Raw genomic sequence first — 22,494 nt, forward strand, 5'->3', positions numbered from 1 at the left:
TAGGTCCTGTGAAAAATAGCATCCATAAAATATCAGAAAATTGGTTGATACTTGAGAGGCAGCCAGTGTCTTTTCCATAGCTACTAAGCATTAAAGAAGAATTTTTTTTTAAAAGAGGGAAGCATCTATTTCATAGGTAACAACAACAACAACAAAATATGCCCTAAGTAAATCTAAAGTAGAAATGTTTTGAGAGGTTGGTGACAAGGATATACTGGGAAGTTTTGGGTTGAGCTCCTGCAAAATTATACGAAAAACCACCAGGGAATTTCACAGATAAGTGATTTGTTGTGTTTGAATTTGTCTCATTTGAGTGACAGGGAGAAAGATAATGTTTTGGAGACTCCCTTGGTTTCATTGTGGCACAGAAAATGGAGAAGACAAAATCATATTTTTTTCCATTTCTGGCATTTTTATGCAAAATGGTGCTTCATGATGTTTATACTTAAAATTCTTAGCTTTGTAGGCCTTATAGGATGCCATGCTAATTGCTCTGGATTTCCTCTCTAGGGAGCTACACTGAGATAGTTTGTTGTTGTTCCATCAGATTTCATTCCTGTTGGAACAGATGATAGTTTCAGTATCAATGTGCTTCATATTGGAAGAGTCTCCAGTTATACATCAAATGAGAAGGACTAAATGCAGATTGCCTTTTTTTTTTTTTTTTTTTTTTTTGGCAGTCCTGGGGCTTGGACTCAGGATCTGAGCACTGTCCTTGGCTTCTTTTTGCTCAAGGCTACCTCTTGAGCCACAGCACCATTTCTGGCATTTTTACGTGGTGCTAAGGAATCAAATCCAGGGCTTCATGCATGCTAGGCAAGCACTCTACTGCCAAGCCACACTCCCAGCCCCACCAGATTGACTTTTAATCTCTATTAAAACCTCTTTAAAGGAAAGATTCGTGAATTCTCATGATTTCATTTACTGAGTAGTAGCATTTCTAGGGAATGTTTCTCTTACTCTGTACTTGCCCTGTGGCCTCTAAAATCCCCATTCTCTCCCTAACACCTACCCATGAACTATTAGGTTCTATCTCACTTCCACAGCTGCAGTTGTCCACAATAAATCAATCAAGATTAGGATGGGATTAGTCAGTGTTCTCTTTTTTTAAAAAAAATTTATCCTATGAAACAGCTAGAATAAGGGAGTAAATATTAGGGCCATGTAGTAGTTAGCAGCTTTCAATACTTAGGAAGTTTTTAAATGACTAAGTTTGGGCCCTACCAGACTTATGATGCACTGGGTCTGGTCTTGTTTAGGTTTGGACATTGTTTTTGGTTCTCTTCCTTCCTTTCTCCCTTCCCTTCCCTTCCCTTCCCTTCCCTTCCCTTCCCTTCCCTTCCCTCCCCTCCCCTTCCCTTCCCTCCCCTCCCCTCCCCTCCCCTCCCCTCCCCTCCCCTCCCCTTCCCAAACCACTGGTCTAGACTAATGGGTCTGGTCTTGTTTAGGTTTAGACATTGTTTTTGGTTCCCTTCCTTTTTCCCTTCCCTTCCCTTCCCTTCCCTTCCCTTCCCTTCCCTTCCCTTCCCTTCCCTTCCCTTCCCTTCCCTTCCCTTCCCTTCCCTTCCCTTCCCTTCCCTTCCCTTCCCTTCCCTTCCCTTCCCTTCCCTTCCCTCCCCTCCCCTCCCCTCCCCTCCCCTCCCCTCCCCTCCCCTCCCCTTCCCTTCCCTTCCCTTCCCTTCCCTCCCCTCCCCTCCCCTCCCCTCCCCTCCCCTCCCCTCCCCTCCCCTCCCCTCCCCTCCCCTCCCCTCCCCTCCCCTCCCCTCCCCTCCCCTCCCCTCCCCTCCCCTCCCCTCCCCTCCCCTCCCCTCCCCTCCCCTCCCCTCCCCTCCCCTCCCCTCCCCTCCCCTCCCCTCCCCTCCCCTCCCCTCCCCTCCCCTCCCCTCCCCTCCCCTCCCCTCCCCTCCCCTCCCCTCCCCTCCCCTCCCCTCCCCTCCCCTCCTCTTCCCTCCCCTTCCCTCCCCTTCCCTTCCCTTCCCTTCTTCCCTCCCCTCCGCTCCGCTCCCCTCCCCTCCCCTTCCCTTCCCTTCTTCCCTTCCCTTCCCTTTCCTTCCCTTCTTCCCTTCCCTCCCCTTCCCTCCCCTTCCCTTCCCTTCCCTTCCCTTCCCTTCCCTTCCCTTCCCTTCCCTTCCCTTCCCTTGCCTTGCCTTGCCTCGCCTCGCCTCCCCTCCCCTCCCCTCCCCTCCCCTCCCCTCCCCTTCCCTTCCCTTGCCTTGCCTTCCCTTCCCCCCCGAACCACTGGTCTAGACTAATGTTGGAAATGAAGAGAAGAGTGTGGTATATTCTACTGGTGTTGGTTGTCATGTACCTAAAGGACATTGCACAGCCAAGTCTAGGAAAAGATCATACTTCAAGGACTGGTGATCAAGCTTATTACAGAGGTCCACGTTAACATTCAGCAAGCCTGGCAAGAAGTTTTTGTCATGCAGAAGTAGCTACTGTTCATAGCTGATGATTAGTATGTGGATTACATTCTCCTCTGGCATCTATGGTAAACATTAAAAATTATTCTCAGCAGCTTTCTCCCTGATCTACGGTTGGGTCTTCAATTCTTTCTAATCCAGCATTCTAGGCAACCTATCAGACAGCAGATCTGACTTTCAAAATGCTCCCATATACCATTCCTGGTTAAGAATGCAAAACTTTTCTTATACATACTTCTCTTTTTCCTATTCACATTTACTTAGCACCTGCTCTTTAAGAGAAAAACTACATACATAGAATGAGCTACATATATAGCTCAAAATATTTAGTAGTCTCATTAAGAAAAATAAAAGTAGATGAAATAAAAATTTAAAATCCTTTTTATTGAATGCAATCTATTTAAGATATTTCAGTATGCACCCAGTATAAAAATTATTAATGAGACATTTTACATTCTTTTTTCGTAACATGTCTTTAAAACGTAGCATTAGTATGTTCCAATTAAAGCACATTTCAAACCATAATAGTAATATTTGAAAGACTCTAAAACCCTCTGGCTAGTGGCTGCCATACTGGTCAGAGTATGTCTAGATCTTTGGTCAAAAACAAATGCAAGGCCTGCTCATTGGTCCAGCTAGCTCACCATTTATTCAGCCACTCAGGCACAAGCAAACACTGTTTTCCTACATACCATACTCTGCCTCCCACCTTGGATTTCCATGAAGAATAGGGTCATATAAAGAATGGACTTAGGTGCTCTGAATGAAACCAGATTGCCTAACATTTCTTTGCTCATCATATCATGTTCTCCTTTCCATGTTTTGTATATCACACATGAAATGTCATCCTCACCTGTAGTGTATAGGGCATACACTCTCTGGTCTGACTCTGTGCTTATTGTTGCTAGTAGAAGTGTATTCTGCTCTCTTGCCTTTCCACTATTCCATAATAAAATGACAACCCACAACCTTGCTCAACTTGCGCTATACTAGGCCTTAAAGCATTGGTTTCAGGAACTTATATGGTGGGTGAATACAGTCTAGATAATTTTAGATATCTGCCTTGATTTCACCTCTTGTTATATTAGCTGGACAGACTTTCTGGGTTCCTTTTTCCTTTCATTCGGATCCTCATTGTGTGTCCTCAGAGAACATTTTCCCAGGCTTCTGTCTAACTTAGCACCATTTTCATTCTCTATCACATTGTTGTGCCTCATTTTTCTTCACATTAAGCAGCCCTATCTTAAATTACACATTACCTTGCATATTCATTTATTGCTTGTCTTATTAGAATGAGTGCTCCATTAGAACAAACTTTTTTATTTTGTGTCTTTAGAACAGTGCAAGTAGGTAGGAAGGAAATGCTAAATACCTAACTAATGTTAAGTGCCCATTATTTTACTTAATTCTGTGCAAGTTTCCCTTCCTTCCTTCCTTCCTTCCTTCCTTCTTCCTTCCTTCTTTCTTTTCCTTCCTTCCTTTCTTCCTTCCTTCTTTCTTTTCTGAGCTGAGATTTTAATTCAACATTGCCTATATCCAGAGCTCAGACTTGTTTACTTTCCTACTTTCAGGGAAGTCACAAGCTTGGTTTTGATGCTTTTGGATTCCTGTAAATTGTCTTAGGGAAAAAAAGTTGACTTTTGGTATGATTTTCTGCTTTCTCCTATATTAAAAGACTGCTAGACAGTATCAGCCAAAGAAAATGGATATAAAATTAAGTGACAAGGTTCAACAATGCTGTCAACATATGCATTGAGGTTCACATGACAATCGTGGGATTGATGTCGGTGAAAATTCATTTTGATTGTTACTGAATTGCCCCCTGTTTTGAGGTTATTTTAGAGTCTGTGGTGTTAGGTGGTACTTGAAGACTGCTGAGTAAAGGCAGTGTGAGGTGACTGAAAGAGTTGTCTTTAATCTGCCACACTTTGAAGATGGGAGATGGTTTAGGAGGAATAGAATCTTTCCTAATGCTTTGATTTTTCAGTTTGATTTTTGTTCAACCCAGTTGCACAAAACCTCACTGAGCTCCTGTATCACACCATGCCCCAGGATCAGAGCCAGGGATGCTGTCCTAATTATTGCTATTCAATAGCTACCTCTAACTTCTTGGTGTAAAACAACTATCATTTTATGATGCACATAAATTCTGTGGGCCTATATTCCAGGCAGAGTTCAGCAGGAACGGCTCATGTCTCCTTAATATCTGGACTTCATCAGAGAAAATATCAAGGGCCAAAGGGCCCCTAATAGCTGGAAAATAGAATAAACTGAAAACTTCTTTCTGAAAGCTGCCTCATACCAAAAAATGATATGAAAAGGCTGGACTTAGCTATTAATATGAACTGGAACATGTCCATGAGCTTGTGCTATGTCTTTGGCTGTTTCTGGTATGGCAACTGTGTGTTAAGGTATGATGTCTTAAAATGAAGCACCCAAACATGCACGTTCTAGGAGCTATTGGAATTCTTCTATCCAGATTTCTAAGGAATATATTTTCTGCTGTATTTTGTTAGTTACACATTTCTAATACCAGTCCAGATTCAAAGAGAGCATCATTAGATTTGCCCTTTTGATGAGAAGGGCAAGATTATACTGGAGAACAGCATGTGGGATGGGAGATACTGTTATGACCATTTTTGGGAAATCTATCATACACACAGAGAAGAAAATGATATTTATTACTACCTGTGAACACCAGGAGTTCAACCTCTACTAGAGAGACAGGTGCATCAGGTTTGTGTCAGACAGGTTAATATTTTAGGAAAGCAACCTTGGCCTATGTTGCCCATATTATGTGCATAATGAGATTCTGTACTCTGTTTCATAAGTACCTGCATTTACATCCCGTGAATCTGTGGGCAAGGGTTTTAAGTTTGGTTATTTTTACGTAAATATTTTATGTTTATCTTCAAAATTCATCTCTGTGTCATTTTTCTTGGCTTCCATTGGGTCCTTTCAATAAATACCACTCTTTGCAGAAAGTTTTCCATGACCGCTTGCCTGGATTATATTCCCCTACTATGATGTACTCTCATACCTACCTGCTCACCTCTTTGCCTAGCCTTTGTCAGCATTGGAATGGCCTTTTCGTTTAGTTCTTTTTTGTCCTTAGACCATAACATTATGAAGGCAGGGTCATTGTCTTTGCCATTATATTCTCTGTGTCTAATACACTTCTTAAGTCAGAATGTTCTTTTCACATATCTTGTCTGGAAGGGAAATATGCAATCAAAGCAAGAGAGCCATATGATTACTATGATAATTTTCTTTTCTTCCTTTTCCTTCTTATTGAAGAAAAGGGGTTCTATAGAAATGTAGCATACATGCTCTAGTTGTGCCTCTAGTCAGCTCTGTAGGTAGACTTTGCCAGTAACAAAGAAAAATGACAACAACGGTTAGTCAACCAAGAGAAAGTTCTCCCAGGTTATAAGGCTTAGAAAACCTTGTGCTTTGTTATGTTTAGGGGCTATTATTTGCAGTGATAAGGTTCTAACCTAGGACCACACACTTTTCTTTTTGTGGTTGTTTAGGCAAATCTTTCCTGGTTTTCAGGTTTAAGTAGTCTGAGACCAGCTAGTTAAAAAAAAAAACGTATAGCAATTAGTAATCATCAACAATACATTGAGATATGTGAAAACATATCAAATTAATTTTTCCAAATACTCAGCTTCTTCAGCAAGGGAGGTAGTGGTATTTTTTAGAAACTTTTAGAACACCACAATTTTATATAGAGAATCAATTCAATAGAAATAAAGGTATATGTTGTAAACTGTGGCAATTTTAATAACACATTTTCTATGTGTACTCATGTTTTCATCGTCTTTCTTCCTGTCTATTGTGGACCATTGAACTCTGGGCCTGGGCACTGTCCTAGAGATCTTCAGCTCAAGGCTAGTGCTCTACCACCTGAGCCACAGTGCCACTTCCAGTTTTCTGGTGGTTAATTGGAGATAGAGTCTCACAACTTTTCCTGCCCAGGCTAGCTTTGAACTGCGATCCTCATATCTCAGCTTCCTGAGTAGCTAGGGTTTAGGGATGAGCCACTGGTGCCCCACTCATTTAGTTAAGGAGAAAGAAGAGTCAGGCACAAAGATCATGCCTCTAGATACATGGCAAGTATGAGACTGGTCCAGGTAAAAATGTGTGACTATCTGGAAAATGACTAACCCAAAAAGGACTAGGAGAATGACACAAGTAATGAGAGCATTGTAAATGTGACCCTCAAACCCCAGTACTGACAATATATAAATAAATAAGAGGAAATTGAAGCTCAGTAATAAGGGACATCCTCATATCATATAGCTGTTTTGTTGTTGTTATTGTTGTGGCTGTGATTCAAGGTTAATATGTCTGTAACTAAAACCTCTTTTCTTCACTTTCTCCTCAAATAGTCCAATGATCTCACTGTAGATGTGATATCCAGTTTACTTATTTCATTTCATTTTATTTTTTTAGGAATCAGAGAAGGGCACTAGGACTTGACTCCTCACTAACACCTCAGTTCCTGATGGTGTAAAAATTTTATACAACATTGATTAAATTCTAAAACCATTGTCCCAAATCATCACACATTAAGTGGCTTAATAAAATAATTTTTATATCACACATTTGGAGGTTTGGAACTCAGAATCAAGGAGTCAGCAGTTCTTTTGCTCTAGAAGACAATCATTTCTTGCTTCTTTTGGTTTCTGGTAGCTCCTGGTGTTCCTTGCCTTCTCAGAGCATCAATCTAATCTTTGCCTCTATCTTTACACCATCTTCTTCTTTCCTGAATTTCTGTTTGTCTTTTCTTCATAAAAGGACACTTGTCATTGGATTTAAAGTCCACTCAAATTCAGAATATCCTTATACTGGGCCAAGATGTAACTCAAGTAGCACATACAAGACCCTGTATTCTGTCTTCACCCCTGAAAAATAGTAAAAAACAAACAAACAAAAAAACACCAATAGCAGTGGAGCTCATATCTTCAGAAAAACAGTGTTCCAAATAAGATTATGTTCTGAGCTTCCTGGAGAACATAGCATTTTGAGTGATGATTCAATCAACTATAAATAGAAATGGCAGAAAATGCCACAAGACTGGAGGAATATGTTGGAAAGCATGACAGAAAGAACAACCTGTTTTCAAGGATCTGTTTCCTTTTGGCTGCATCTTCTTTTTCTCTGGAATTTCCCATTAGCTGAGTTCCAGAGCACCTGGACGAGGAGACCCAACCTGGTGAAGGAAGATAAAGCTAGTCTTCTTGCTAGTCTTTTTCTCAAATTCCTTTTGTTTCACAGAAAGGGGAATAATGCACTCAGGCTGAGCATCCCCAAGAGGACGAGGCAAACTTGGGTGATAGGGAAAAAATTAACCTCACATTCTTTTTCTTGACATGTTTCATTTCTAGACATTTTTCTTTAGAGTTTATCAAGGTAATTGTGGAGCCAAAGAAATATTGCAATCCATTTTCTTTACAGGGAGAGATACAAGGCCTCAGATAAAAGGGTCACCATTGGGACGCTTATGTAGCCATTATATGGAACCAAAGTCAAACAATCACTTTACTTCTTTCTTTTATGCTAAGTGTGGATATTCCTAGTGGGCTAAGTGTTTTAAAAGAAATCCCAAAGCATTGGAGCAGAGTTCAGTTAGCTATTCATTAATTGTGTAGTTTAATGATGCATTTCTAAATTATCCCAGTGGAACAAAACTAACGTTTACAGAATCTCGATTACTTGCCTGGGATGCTGCTGTACTCTACCTATGTGCTCGCTGTTAAACTGGGTGATGGATCTCAGCACTTCCAGTTTTAGGCGATAACACTGAGGCTCAGGAGACATTAGTAGTGCTTGCTTAGGTCACAGAGGGAGTGACAAAGCTAAATATAGAATCCAGATCTTTTCACTTTTTTTAGAAGCCTAGGAGCCTAGGGAACATGGAAGCAAATAATGTAAGGCTCCCTGTAAAATCTTCTGGGAATTATGGGGGAAAGCTTCTTCAAGAAAGGAACTAACATCATACTTTGAGATGATAGTGATTGTAGCAGGGTAGTTGTGACAGTGCCAGGGCAGTGGCGGTGATGCCTCTGCACATTGGAGCACTTTTATGCCTTCAACAGTGCCAGATGTTTGTCAAAGTTCAGTCCTTGAAGCATTCATTCTGTAAATATTTCTGGAATATCTGTTCTGTAGCAGAATTCATTTAGAACCGAGGAAGCGATCTACCTTTTAGTCATAGTAAACTTGTCTAGATTTTATACACATACAGAAAAGAAGCACAGAGAGTGTGTTTTGTTGTTTGCTTATTGTAGTACTGGGATTTCCTTCTAGATCTGTCATCCTCTAAGGTCTTCTTTGCACAGGATCTTAGCTGTATGTAAAATTCATTTCCTTTCTTCTTAACCTCACACCCCCACCCCCAAAATTTCATAATTCTGTTATTTATCAATAAAATATACATGCTGGCTGTAAAACATTCAAGAATAGAAAGTGAATACAATGAATAATAAGATATTACCCATTTATTCTTTATCCAGTTTTCTAGTATATGTCACTGGTAATGGTTTACCACACACTTTTATAGACATTTCCTTCATATGCATATACATCACTCACAATAATGTTATACATTATATGTAATTTGCCACAAATTTTAAACTACATAGACCATACAGAGCACATTTGAGTGAGTTATTTGCATTTGCTTCTTTGTGCTGTGAGGAATTAGAAAAGAGCAAATTCTTTGCCTGCTTCTTCCCTACTTTTTTCTCTGCAACCCAACTCCTATGTCCATACATCCTGTTACCTTTAGGGCTTGAATCAAGGACAGGCTCCTGACCTGGAGACTTGAGACCTTGGCTACTCACACAGTTTCAAGCACATTTTCAGGGAGACTGCCTTTCTCAGAGGAGCTGGTATTGATTTTATGGAGAGCTAGAAGAAGTATTAACTGAAGTAGCTATACTTAGGAGAGGGAAGATAGGGGCCTGTAGGTTCTTAGGGACCTGTAGGTTCTTAAAGGTGTCTCCCAAGACTGGGCACTGTTTCTCCCAAAAATGAATTTGTTGCCTACCCAAGCATTCAGAGTCCTGGTGCTTGGAAAGATCTCAGCACCTGAAGCTGAGCCTCCAGCCTCAAAGAAGTTTTCTAGTTAGGATCATAGGCAGTGTAAGACTTGGACAGTCCCCTCCTAAAGATTTTGTCTAAAATTCCCCGAAGCATAGTGGGATACTACTGAGCCAGATAGAATGGATGAGCTATTTATTCTGGAATATAGGGAACTTTGAGTTATATTTATTTGGACTTGGGAGACGAGAATGGTGTTACATTATAAATAACCTATGTCCTAAGCCCAAAGTAAAGATTTCCAGATCCAATCTTAGGAAACATGAAAAACTCTATAATTGATTCATCTATTTTGTACACAACTCTTCTTCTCTCAGTACTACTATGAAACCAGTACTGTCTAGGCTATTAGCAGAATAGTTTACAGTTCTAATTCACAGTCTTGGAAAACTGTTTTATCCAAATTTTACCTTTAATGATTCTGCACGGACAAAGCTGGCTCATGCCTGTAATCTTAGTAATCTTAGAGACTGAAAATAAGAGAGTATAATTTGACATTATCCTAGGCAAAAAGTTTCTCAAGAGCCATTTTCTCCCCATAGCTTGTAACAGTGGCACGTGCCTATCATGTCAGGCTATGTGGGAGGGTAAATCGGGAAGATTGTGGTTTCAGGTCAGTCCTCGAAGAACAGTTTGTAAGACTGTGTGTTACAGTGAGGAAGTCTGGAAGTAGTGTGTGTCTATGATCTCAGCAGGGATAGAAACCTAAAGTAGATGACTTGCTGCTGAGGCAGGTGCATGACTGCATGTGAGAGGTGTGAGATCATCTGAAAAATAACCAGAAAAATAACTGGACTGGAGGCATGCTTCAAGTTCTAGAGCCAGCATGGCTCAAGGGATAGAATGGCAGCCTACTGAGTAGAAGGCTCTGCATTCAAACTCCAGTACTTCCTCCCCCTCAGAAAAGCACATATGGACAGAAAGATAAAAAACTTTTATTAATAATTGTTTAGAACTCTTCTATTGCTTAGAACTCTTTTATTAATAATTTAATAATTTTTTAAATATGTAACTTACATAGCCTGTGATGCATCCCCATATAGTATTAAATATAATAGTTTTAGCTATATTTTTGTTTAGTGTTCTAAAACATTTTCTTTATTTAATGTGTGTGGTGTGTGTGTGTGTGTGTGTGTGTGTGTGTGTGTGTGTGTGTGTGTGTGTTTATGCAGATCCTGGGACTTGATCTCACAGCCTGGGTGCCATCTCTAAGCTTTGTGCAACAAAGTACTCTACTACTTAAGCCACAATTTCTCCTCCAGATTTTGTATAGTTACTTGAAGAGGAGAATCATAGGAACTTTCCTGCCCAGACTGATTTCAAACCATGACCATCAAATCTCAGACTTCTGAGTAGCTATTGTTATAGATGTGAGCCAACAGCATGTGGCTTCAAATTTAAATTGATAACATTTCCCATCTCAAAGAAAAAAATCTGGTGTCCATTAGTTGTCATGCCCCATCCCAGTATGCTTTTCTGTGAGTAACTACTAACCCAATTTCCAGCTTTATAAATTTGGCTATTTGAAATCATTTATACAAAGTAGATCATGTAACACATCCTTTGTGACTGGCTTCTTTCATCAGGCACAATAATTCTGAAACTTATCCATGATATATGCAATAGAATCTATTGGTACTTTCCTTCTGTTTTATTGTTGAATAATATTCCATTCTGTGATTATGCTATGTTTGCTTTATGCATTCATCAGTTGGAGTGGGCTGCTTTCTCTCTTGGCTATTGTTAATAATGTTGCTATGGATGCTTTCATGTAAGTCTTTCTGTGAATATGGCTTTTGATTTCGCTCATATATTTATTTAGAAGAGAATGTTGGATCATAGTTTAATGGTTTGAGAAACTGACAAGTTAATTTTCAATGTGCTTGAGTATTTGACACTCCCACTAGCAGTGTGCAAGGGATTCAGATTTCTCTCCACTCTTCCTCAATTGTAATTGTCTTTCTGATGATTGTCATGCTAATGGATGTGAAGCAATATTTTACTTTCTTCATATTTCCCTAATTACTAATGATATTGAACATCTTTCCATGTGCTAATTAGCTAGTGGTACATCTTCTATGAGGAAATATTTCCCCATATACAATTGGATTATTCTTTTTATTACTGAGTTGTAGAATTCTTTATATATTCTAGATTCAAAGTCTTTATCAGGTATAGGACTGGCAAATACCTTCTCCCATTGCATGGGTTATGTCCTCAACAATTCTTTGGGAAAGAAATGTCTTTCTTAATGACAGTTTCTTAACCTCAACCCTTTCTTCTTCTTGCACAAAGTCACTGTGATAAATTAACATGCCATTGGGGCCTGGCCCAGACACATCTTTTTAAGGCATGTCATTACCATCTGGAGTTCCATTATGAAGCTCTTTCCTTCTGAATTGCCCCCAGCTGCCTGCTTCCATCACCTTTTCTTGCTTTAACTCTCTGTGGTCTCTCTATAGCTTTGATGCTAAAAGCATCAAAATATTTTTCTTTATCTCTGTCCTTTCTTCTTTCCTTTCCTTCCAATCTGCCTTCCTTCCTACCTTCTTTCTTTGATAAGTGTCTATTTGTAGTAGCAGTTAAATTTTAGAAGCTCTGCCAAGGACTGGCGATAAATGAATGATATAGTTTCTATTCTCATGAGATTTGTGCTCTGGTAGAGACAGAAGACATTCATAAGATACTAATGATACTAATAAATGTGGAACTATAACTGTGATTAGCCCCATGAAGGAGAGGTGCTGAGTATTATGTGAAAATGTCACTTGGGAAATAGTGCCAGTCAGTAAATCCAGCATCCTTTCTCTGATGAGTTGAAGACCTATTTGAGATCTCAGTGATTAAAAAAATATATTACCTCATAGAAAAAGGAAAAGCATGTGGCTAAACCTGTCATGAGTGGAAACAATGGCTTTTTGAAAGGGCAAGAGGAGAGATGAAGAAAAATATGTTGGTTAGGTGGGGCAAGATCATGCTGGGTCTGAGAGGTCTCCTTAAAAAGAAGTTTCTGGGATGGGTCCTAGTGGCTCACACCTGTAATCTAGCTACTCAGAAGGCTGAGATCTGAGGGTTGTGATTTGAAGGCAGTTGGAGCAGTCTGTGAGACTCTTATGTCCAATTAATCATCAAAAAGCTGGAAATGGAACTGTAAATTAAGTGGTAGAGTGCTAGCCTTAAGTGAAAAGCTTGGAGATAGTGCCCACGTCCTGAGTTCAAGCCTTAGGATCAGCATACAACTAATCACATTGGAGAGTTTTTTCTAATTGGTGGTGAGAGTGTTGATTGAAATTCCTAAAAGATGTCACGAATAACCATATAAAGCATAACAGAGGATGAGGGAAGTGGCATTGTGAACATTACAGCCATAGCACAAGGGAGAGAGTGTCATGTGGAGGAGAACAGTGGCAATGGAAATAAAGACAAATAACTAACTGGAAGAGTTACCTATTAGAGAGAAAACCTTTAGGAACTGGTGATAGAATGATTAATAACTACATGACTATTTATTTTGACATCATTTGACAGTGAATACCTTGGTTTGAATATACCATTTTATAACCATAGGCTACTTGCTTTTTTTTTTTTTTTTGGCCAGTCCTAGGCTGTGAACTCAGGGCCTGAGCACTGTCCCTGGCTTCTTTTCTGCTCAAGGCTAGCACTCTGCCACTTGAGCCACAGCGCCACTTCTGGCCATTTTCTGTATATGTGGTGCTGAGGAATCGAACCCAGGGCCTCATGTATACGAGGCAAGCCTTGCCACTAGGCCATATTCCCAGCCCCCCTACCATAGGCTACTTGCAAACTCACTATTTTTATTTCTTCATCTGGAAAATAGAAATGGCCATAATACTTAGCTCTTATAGATGACAGAATATATTTTAACAGTATCTTGCTCATACAGTGTGAGCCTAATTATGATTATTTATGAAAAATCTTAATTGTTTGTACTGTTTATAAAAGGAGAGAAGGAAATGACTGATTTTCTTTAAAGTGGAGACTGGATTAAAGCCAAGATTGGAAAGCTCCCTTCTGCCTATGTCTTCCTTCTAAAAGGCATCTGGACATAGCACAAGTACACAGGATGACTCTGAAAGGCAAAAAGAAGTTGGACTCTAGGAATCTTGGAACTTAAGGATGAACAAAGTGTGAGTCCTCAGAGTTTTCCTTTTGCATCTTATGTATCCTAGAAGGGGAGCTGAAAAAGCTCACAGTCTGGAACTCCCAGCAGGCACAGGCAACAACTAGAAAAACAAACAAACAATAAAACTCCCTGTAACAACACCACACACACACACACACACACACACACACACACACACACACACACACACACACGAAAGGGATCTAACAGAATAGAATATGCCCACCAGTGGAAAAACTACTTTGTAGAAGCTGGTACATCTCTGATTCCTTCAGTGGAACAATGTCACTAGGGTTCTATGGGGAGTTTATCCACCACTCTCCCCAGCAGCATAGAGACTCATAGAGGCAAGGCTAGTGGGCCCTCCACTTTCCCCCAATTCTACTGTTAGTGTGGACCAACAGGAGCTGAACTTACACTTTCATCATGCTTTGACAAAGATGAGGTAGGGCTTACTTAGGGCTTTCTCCTTAAGTTTGACATCAATACAATACTGTTACTCTTAACCACTCTCTCACAAAATGGACTTAGTTAGCTGGCATAATAAAGCAAGACACAGGGAGGGGTTAGAGGGGGAGAAGGAAGGAATGGAGAAAGGGAAAGGAAAAAAAAAGAGGAAAAGGCATGCAAAGTTGACCAGTGGCCTATACCTATAATCTTAGCTGCTCAAGAGACTGAGATCTGAAGATTGTAGTTCAAAATCAGCCCAGTCAGGAAAGTCTTTGAGACTCTTATCTCCAATTAAGGCCCACAAAGTCAGCAGTGGGGTGATGGAGCAAGGAAAAGGCCCTTGATTGAAAAAGCTAAGGGACAGTACCAAGGCCCTGAGTTCAAACCCCAGTAACAGCACACACATATAAATGGCGTGTAGATTGTAAAAAGAAAAAAGTAAAGCTATGGATACACATGTTATATGGATGACGTATTTATTGGTATAGAAAATCTCAAGGAATCTACAGAAGTATTTATTATCCAAGTAATAAATGACTTTATCACAGTTACTAGCTGCAAGAATTGCACACAAAAATCAATTACATTCCTATATACCAGTAATCATTTTGTAGAAATGAAACTTGTATCATACAGAGTCATTCTGGAATACAACAAGATATAAGTTGTAAGTCTAACAAATGTACAGGAACTACATGATTAAAACATCAAATATAAAACATCACTGAGAGGAATCGAAGAATATCTAGTAAGGACATATACTACTTTCATGGGATTGGAAGAAATATATTAATCTCCATAAGATCTCTAAATTTAACACAATTCTTATAAAAATTCCAACAACCTTAATTGAAAATTTATTTAGAAAGGCAGAAGACCTAGGATGACTGAAACAGTCTTAGAAATGAAGAGCAAAGTTGGAAAATTTCTTTACCTGGCATTAAAACACAGCCAATAGGGCACTGAGAAACTGCCAAAGGACAAATGAGGAGCAATGGGACAGAACAGAGAAACTAGAAACACATCAATAAAAATACAACTAATTGCTTTTGACAAAGGAATAAAAGCATTTTAAGAGGGGAGAATTAGCCTTTTAATAAATAGCACTGAAGCAATTGGACACGCATAGGCCAAAGAAATGTGTTTTGTTATTGTTGCTTTTTTTAGTTCCATGATAAGCCTCATACTTTGTATAATTATACAAAAATAAAAATTTAAATAACTTTTAAAATAGACTAAAATGGATCAGGAGCTTAAAGGTAACATGTGAAACTATAAAATTTAGAAAAAAAGGAAAACATCTTTGGAACCTAAGAATTGATTCTGCTCTTACAATGATAATAAAATCCCTATAAACTAATACTTTAAATTTTATCATTATTAAATAAAAGAGATTTTTCAATTAATTTTAACTTCAGACAATTAAATATACTTTAAAGCCACAAAGTGTTGGCTCATACCTGTAATCCTAGCTACCTAGGAGACAGCTGAAGTTCAAAGCCAGCTTGGGCAGAAAAGCCATGCTCCTCTTATTGCCATGTAACCAGCAAAATGCCAGAATTCTGTAGAGATGTGTCGTAAGAGACAGAGTATTGGCTTTGAGCCATAGCTATTCAAGATTGCAAAGCCCCCATACTGGTTCCATGGAAGTGGAAGAAGTGTTAGTGGTAGAGTGCTAGCCAAGTGAGAGCTTATGGACTATAGTACTGACAACAAAGAAAGTGTTTGGAGAAGTAATTGTAGTAGTGGTAGTAGAAGCAACAGCGCTAGAAAATACTTTTCCTATGGAGTTACTTGCAATGGCTCAGTAATTTAATCCTTACAGGCATACAAGGAGATGGGTACTGTGATTCACATCTTATGATTAGGAAGTAAACACAAAGAGATTGAATAACTTACAGTAATACACATGGTTGGGAATGGTCAAACCCAGGATCTTCTGTTCTAGGCTTGGCATTCCTAGAGTCTGTGGTCTTCATCTCTACCACATGCTACATCTTACACTCACTTTGGCTCCTTTCATAACATTTCCACCAACTGGGAAGGGATATTTTAAGATTACATCACCTTTGGCCAACTATTTCAGACATGGCTTCATTGGTTTTTTATTGTTGTTTATGTGGTACTGAGGAATCGAACCGAAGGCTTCATGCATGCTAGGCAAGCACTCTACCACTAAGCCATATTCCCAGCTCAGACCTGGCTTTAAAAGTCTAATCACATTTCAAACTTGAGCAAGACTAATAGAGTGAAATGTGGAGATTTCACAGTCTTAGTCTTTTAATGGTAGTGAGTAGATATGTTCTATCTACTCACAAAGTATGTGAAAGAGACAAATGAGAATTGGGGGCCAGAACGGAAAAAGATAGAATTTTTTGACATGATGAAGATACTTACATGCCTTGATTTGTTTTCCATCAATATCCATATTATTTCAAATGACATTTCAGTGGTATAATGGCTCTCTAGGTGTCCAAAATCATAAATCTGAACTCCATTACTCAATAATCCTGTGATGTTAGGCAGAATGCTTAATGTTCTTTAGTATCAATTTTCTTCCTTGTAAAATGAGCAAACTTGCTTCATATATACTTCTTGGAAAAATGAAATGGTATAATAAATGTAAAATAATAGTTTACTGCGTGGTACTCTCTTGGTTTAATGCCATTAGGTAAGATGTTGATAGGAATAATTAGAACTGAAGAAAATATACTACAATTTCTTTCCTTCAAAATTTAGCTATTAGGCACATTCTAGTTATAAAAAATGAAGGAAACTATGCAGCCTATGTTTCTGTGAGCCTGGCCTACTTTATTTAATATAGTTTGTGTCTAAGTCTTTCCATTTCCTTCTGAATAGTACAATATCATTCTTTCTGATGGAAAGATAGAATTCCATTGTGTATACATACCATATTTTCTTGATCCATTCATCCATTGAGGAGCATCAAGGTTGATTCCATATCTTGGCTATGGTAAACAATGCTGCAATGAACACGGTTTTGCTGGTAGCTTTTGTGGTCACTTGGGTAAGTGCCCAAGAGTGGAATTGTTGGGTCATCAGGAAGATCTATATTTAGTCTTTTCAGTAACCTCCATACTACTTTCCAGAGTGGATGAACAAGTTTACATTCCCACCAATAGTGTTGTAGCATTCCCTTTTGGCCACATCCCTGTGAGCATCTATTACTTGTTTTCTTGATAACAGCCATTCTAACTGGGATGAAGGGGAATCTCAATGTTGTTTTGACTTGTATTTCTTTTATGGTCACAGATGTTAAGCATCTCTTCATGTGTTTGTTGGTCATACTTAATTCTTCTGAGAAGTTTCTCTTTAAGTCTTTAGCCCATTTATTAATTGGATAGACACAATAGATGGTAAAAGACAACACCTGGAAATGATAAATTATACAGGACTCTAGAGAGTCACACACTGGGAACAAAGGATTATATTCTTAGGAGAGGATCACAAAGGCTCAATAGCTGTATACATATGATCATATAGAATTATGTTTATTGAAATGAAATTTAATAAATGGAAAGAGGTTTTTTTTAAAAATTATTTTTTGTGTTTTCCTTTTCTACTTTGTTCCTGTTTTTGTTTTCTATACTTTTTTTCTTTTGTAAGTTTATCTGTTTCGGGAATGATAAATAGGGAACACAGAAATGGTGGGACAAAGGGTGAACAAATGTAACAGTGATACTCACTAGACACTATATTGAAAATAAACTACACAATTTGTGGGGGGTCTCAGGAGGGAAAATTTTGGAGAAAACAAGGGAAGAGGTAACACTGTTTGAAAAGAAACATAATCATTACCTGATTTATGTAAATAGAAACCTGTACATCAGCTCCACAATAACAATAAAAAGTTAAAAATCACTAATAGGGTATTAATGATAAACCTGGTATATATACAATGTATTGTGATATAATTGCTCCAAAAGAAATAAAAATAATAAATTTCATAAATTAACAAGGGGGGTGAAATTCACATGGTCTAGATATCATGTGTATGAGCTTCAGGACAAAAACGTGGTTTGAAGGGATATTTGAAGCCAATCATAGTCACTCATATTCCAACTGCACTAGGGAAAAGTATTTGGGGGTGTGAAAACCACATGAAAAACCTGGAGAGGTAGGAGTGAAATGATACATATTTAGGACATCCATAGGCCACTTCATCTCAGAAGAATTGGTTTCAAGGATCCTGGCAAATAAGACAAAGTAAGGATGAAAGACTAGACATCCAGAATTTTGCATAAAGCATACTTAATCCAGATGTTCTTTTGCCTAGAGTGTTCTTTGTGGACAACTCTGGATGAGAAAATTGGGCCCATTCTTGGTTTAAAAGAATCACTTGAGGGCTGGGAATGTGCCTTAGTAGTAGAGTTCTTGCCTAGCATGCATGAAGCCCTGGGTTCAATTCCTCAGTACCACATAAACAGAAAAAGCTGGAAGTGGTGCTGTGACTCAAGAGATGGAGTGCTAGCCTTAAGCAAAAAGAAGCCAAGGACAGTGCTCAGGTCCTGAGTCCCAAGACCCAGGACTCGCAAAAAAATATTGTTATTATAATGATGATATACAGGGAGCTTACAGTTATAAAAGTCAGGTAAAGAATATATTTCTTTTTGAAGTGTTACCCCTTCCCGCACTCTCTTCCAGTTTTTCCCTCCCAGCCCTACCTACAAGTTGTATACTTCTTTTCAATATAGTGTCAAGTGTAGTGTGCCCATTCTTAAATGGGCAAGTTTACATACTGCCTGTGAGATGATTGTTTTCCCTTCTTCCCATTAGAAAGATTATCTTCTTGCCAATAAATTCTCTTTCTTGGTTATCTTTTTTCCTCTTATCTAGCATGAACAAACAGGCTGGCATGTTTAGGTCATTCTGAATTATGTTTGTTATTCTGATGTCTTTATTGGCAAAATACTCATTGGCTTTAAAATATGTCCTGTTGGTATGATAACTTATACAGTCACCTCTTTCAAACTTTATCACTTTCCTCCTGGGTTTCTGTTAATTACATACTGAAGTCTGACAGCCCCTATTAAAATGTCCACAGGAGCAGAGACAGTTAACTACTTATCTTTGTATTCCCAGTACAGACTCTAACAATTACTTATGAAATAAATTTAAATAAGGAGGCCCAAAACTCTGGAGAAAAGGTTTATGTCCACAAACTCTCTTGTCCCTCACATCATTTGGTGCTTACTAGGTGCTCAATAGGTCTATAAATTGGATTGGATGTCTACATGTTTATACTGTTTCTACAACATGCTTGAAATAGCTTTTGCATCTACTAGAAGTTTGTCCTCATATGTCCTCCTTCTCTTCTTAGTGCTTTTGAACCTATGCATATTTCTCGCTGACAGTTTGGGTTGGGCTTAAAGCCTAAAGAAACTTTTCTTTGGAAAATCACACCAATGAAAACCAGTCAAATTGGTGCATTTGCCTTCCCTCAGTTGTGTGTGGGAGATGAAAATGGATCTTTTTTGAGAGATTTAACCTTTCTCATTATGAGGTCCTTGTTAGGAAATTTAAAATAAAAATTAATGAAGATAGATGATATTTCCATTGATTGGAACATTGACTTAGCAGTTCACTTAACCAACTGCATTGAATTTTAATCTTTATTCTAATTAGGGCTATTCTTTGCAAGTTCTCCCTGGAATTCCCACTCTGTTTTATAACCTTGTATTACTTCAATAGCCTCACTATATTTGTCTCCTTAAAAATTTTAAAGAAGTTATATTATCAGACAATAAAGCAAATAAAAGTTACAGACTTTCCCATATTATTTGTTTACAGAATAGCTATTGATATAACTCAGTCAATCTCCTGGTTTTGAGAAAAAAAATGATAATTATCCAAGACATCTTGACCTTTAATTCAGAATACATTAGCTGTGTGTGTGTGTGTGTGTGTGTGTGTGTGTGTGTGTGTGTGTGTGTGTGTGTGCGCGCGCACATGTGCCAGACCTGGAGATTGAACTCAGAGGCATGGGAGATAAGTATCTCGTGGATTTTCCTGCCCAGACTGGCTTTGAACTTTGAACCTTGGATTTCAGCCTATTGAGTAGCTGGGGTTGTAGGCATGGTCTATTGGTTCCTGTCACATTAACCCATTTTCTTTTAGTATAGAGCCATAGATTAATTTCTCCCCTCTGTCTCTCTCTCTCTCTCCCTCTTTCTCTCTCTCTCTCTCTCTCTCTCTCTCTGTGTGTGTGTGTGACTCTACATTAGGCTACAACCTATAAAGAAAATTTTGATGCACAAATAGATGGAGCTAAGTAGCATCATGTTAAGCAAAATAAGCCATACTGAGAAAGACAAATATATAGTCCTTAAAAATAAATGATAGGAATTAATGTAAAACAGGATCTGTTGGGGAGTAGGAGCCAGCAGAAAGGAGAGGACAAAAGATAAGGGTATAGGGAAAGGTAAAAATTGTTAAAGTACTTTGTAAACATATATGAAAGTATAACAATTAAACCCGTTGAAATATATTTAAATGGGAATTGGGGGTAGGAGGCAGTGCTATGGGGGGTGAATTTGATTGGAATACATTGTATGCATGTATGGACATGTCACAATGAAACCCATTAAAAGAACTTTAAAAAAGTCATTTAGACAATGAAAATGAAGCCCTGAGATGGTCTGAAAGCTGAAAAGCTGGAAATTCTTAAACATACCCCTGAGCATAAGCTCCAGTCCTGCTCACAGTCAACTCTGTGCCCAGTGTTCACTGATGTTCTGTATGCCCAGTGCTATGCACTGCAGATACATGCTGTTAAATGTCCTTTCCCAGGCTATTGTTAGCTGGACCTTCCTATGCAGTTTTATCCTCTGTGTTCTAAAGAATCTATGCAATCTATCATATAGATTTTTTTTTTTAACCTTGGAGGAAGGTTTCCTGATCTGGTGCTGTTGACATTTGAGCCTGTTAATTCTTTGTTGTGGTGGGCTCTCCTTTGTAGTTCTTAGCAGCAGTATTGATTGCTGTAACACTTGCTGTCCCTAACTGTGGCAAACAAAACAGATCTATAGAGATCATCAAATGTTTCTCCATGAGTGTATGTTCCCTGTGGAGAATTACCTTAGAGCCTCTGCTAAAATGTTTAGAAGGTGCAAGAAACGATGGCCATAGAGCAACGCTTACCAATTATAGGACTTGATGTAAGTTGCTTGCATGCTCTGACATTGTTTCTTGGCCATCAGAGTGGAGATGATAATACCCATATTTTAGAGTTGCTGAAGACCACATATGGTAGGGAAACTCCTAGGCTGCTTGTCATGTCCCCATACTTGATAGTCACTGTTATTATTAGTGGTGAGTTATACCTCACGTTTCTAACTCCATTGATTACTGCTTAAGACAAGATGCCTTTCTTTCTTTCTCACCCTGCAAACAGAGCATGATGAATGTGGGAGTGGACAACACAACTGCGATGAGAATGCCATCTGCACCAACACCGTCCAGGGCCACAGCTGCACCTGCAAGCCGGGCTATGTGGGGAATGGGACCGTCTGCCGAGGTAGGCTTGTTGTGTTAGGGGTGAACTCTGAGCTCATGGTGCTCACGTGGCAGACTTCCTTTATTTCTGGTGGCTGGACACAGCCAAGTTACCTGCTCTACTGTGCAAGAAAGAAGGATGAGAATGACCCTGGATTGGCTTTTGGGTTGAGAGTATGTATGGACCAAGGGCCTAGATCCACAATTGGATGTCTCTGCTCGGCTTTTTCCCTTTGAGATTGAATTTGTAAGGGAAGTTCTTTTCCTGGGATGTGAATTTTCTTTCCTGTGAGCATTTCTCTAACATATGTGGGCACTGTGCCTATCTAAAATCAAGGTGTCCGTGTGAATAGAGAACTTAACCTCTACATTTGTTTAGTCGTTGAGAGGCCAATATTGTGACTTTGCTATGTGTTTAGAATAAAATTAAAATTTCTCCTTCTACCCATGACGCATTGGGGACCCTGTGTCCTTATTCCTCAAAGCCTCTCTCCATCTCCATTGACACTGTTATTTCCTATTAGCCTTGATCACAGCTGTCCTCCCACCCTTGATGGAGGCTCATTTCCTTCATGGCTTCACTCCTTAGAGTCCTCCCAGTCCAGAATCCCAGATAACCTATCAACAGTAGCATCTTTAGTATTTACTAGCAGAATGCTTTCTTTCTTTATAAATGACCTGAAAGAATACTCTGTCTGCGTTTTAGTCCCTGTATTATCTCTGTCCACGCTAGGTTTCATGCTTCATGATGGTGACCAGTTGGTTTTGTCCCCCTATCTTTGCCCCCAGGAGCTACAATGTACCTTAAACAGTGTAGGTGTTAACTAATGCTGTCAATCAAAGATACATGAG

General features: G+C 39.1%; 1 protein-coding gene across 3 annotated transcripts in view; it reads left to right on the forward strand.

Moving 5' to 3' along the window:
- Positions 1-22,494, forward strand: part of Nell1 (neural EGFL like 1) — a 782,009-nt gene that overhangs the window by 485,906 nt on the left and 273,609 nt on the right. For all 3 annotated transcript variants that reach the window (XM_048360824.1, XM_048360826.1, XM_048360825.1), the window contains one exon: positions 21,542-21,664. In XM_048360824.1, the coding sequence (XP_048216781.1) occupies positions 21,542-21,664 (123 nt within the window). The remainder of the gene's footprint in view (positions 1-21,541; positions 21,665-22,494) is intronic.

This window comes from Perognathus longimembris, chromosome 13, assembly GCF_023159225.1.
Source record: "Perognathus longimembris pacificus isolate PPM17 chromosome 13, ASM2315922v1, whole genome shotgun sequence".
Lineage (NCBI taxonomy): Eukaryota > Metazoa > Chordata > Mammalia > Rodentia > Heteromyidae > Perognathus > Perognathus longimembris.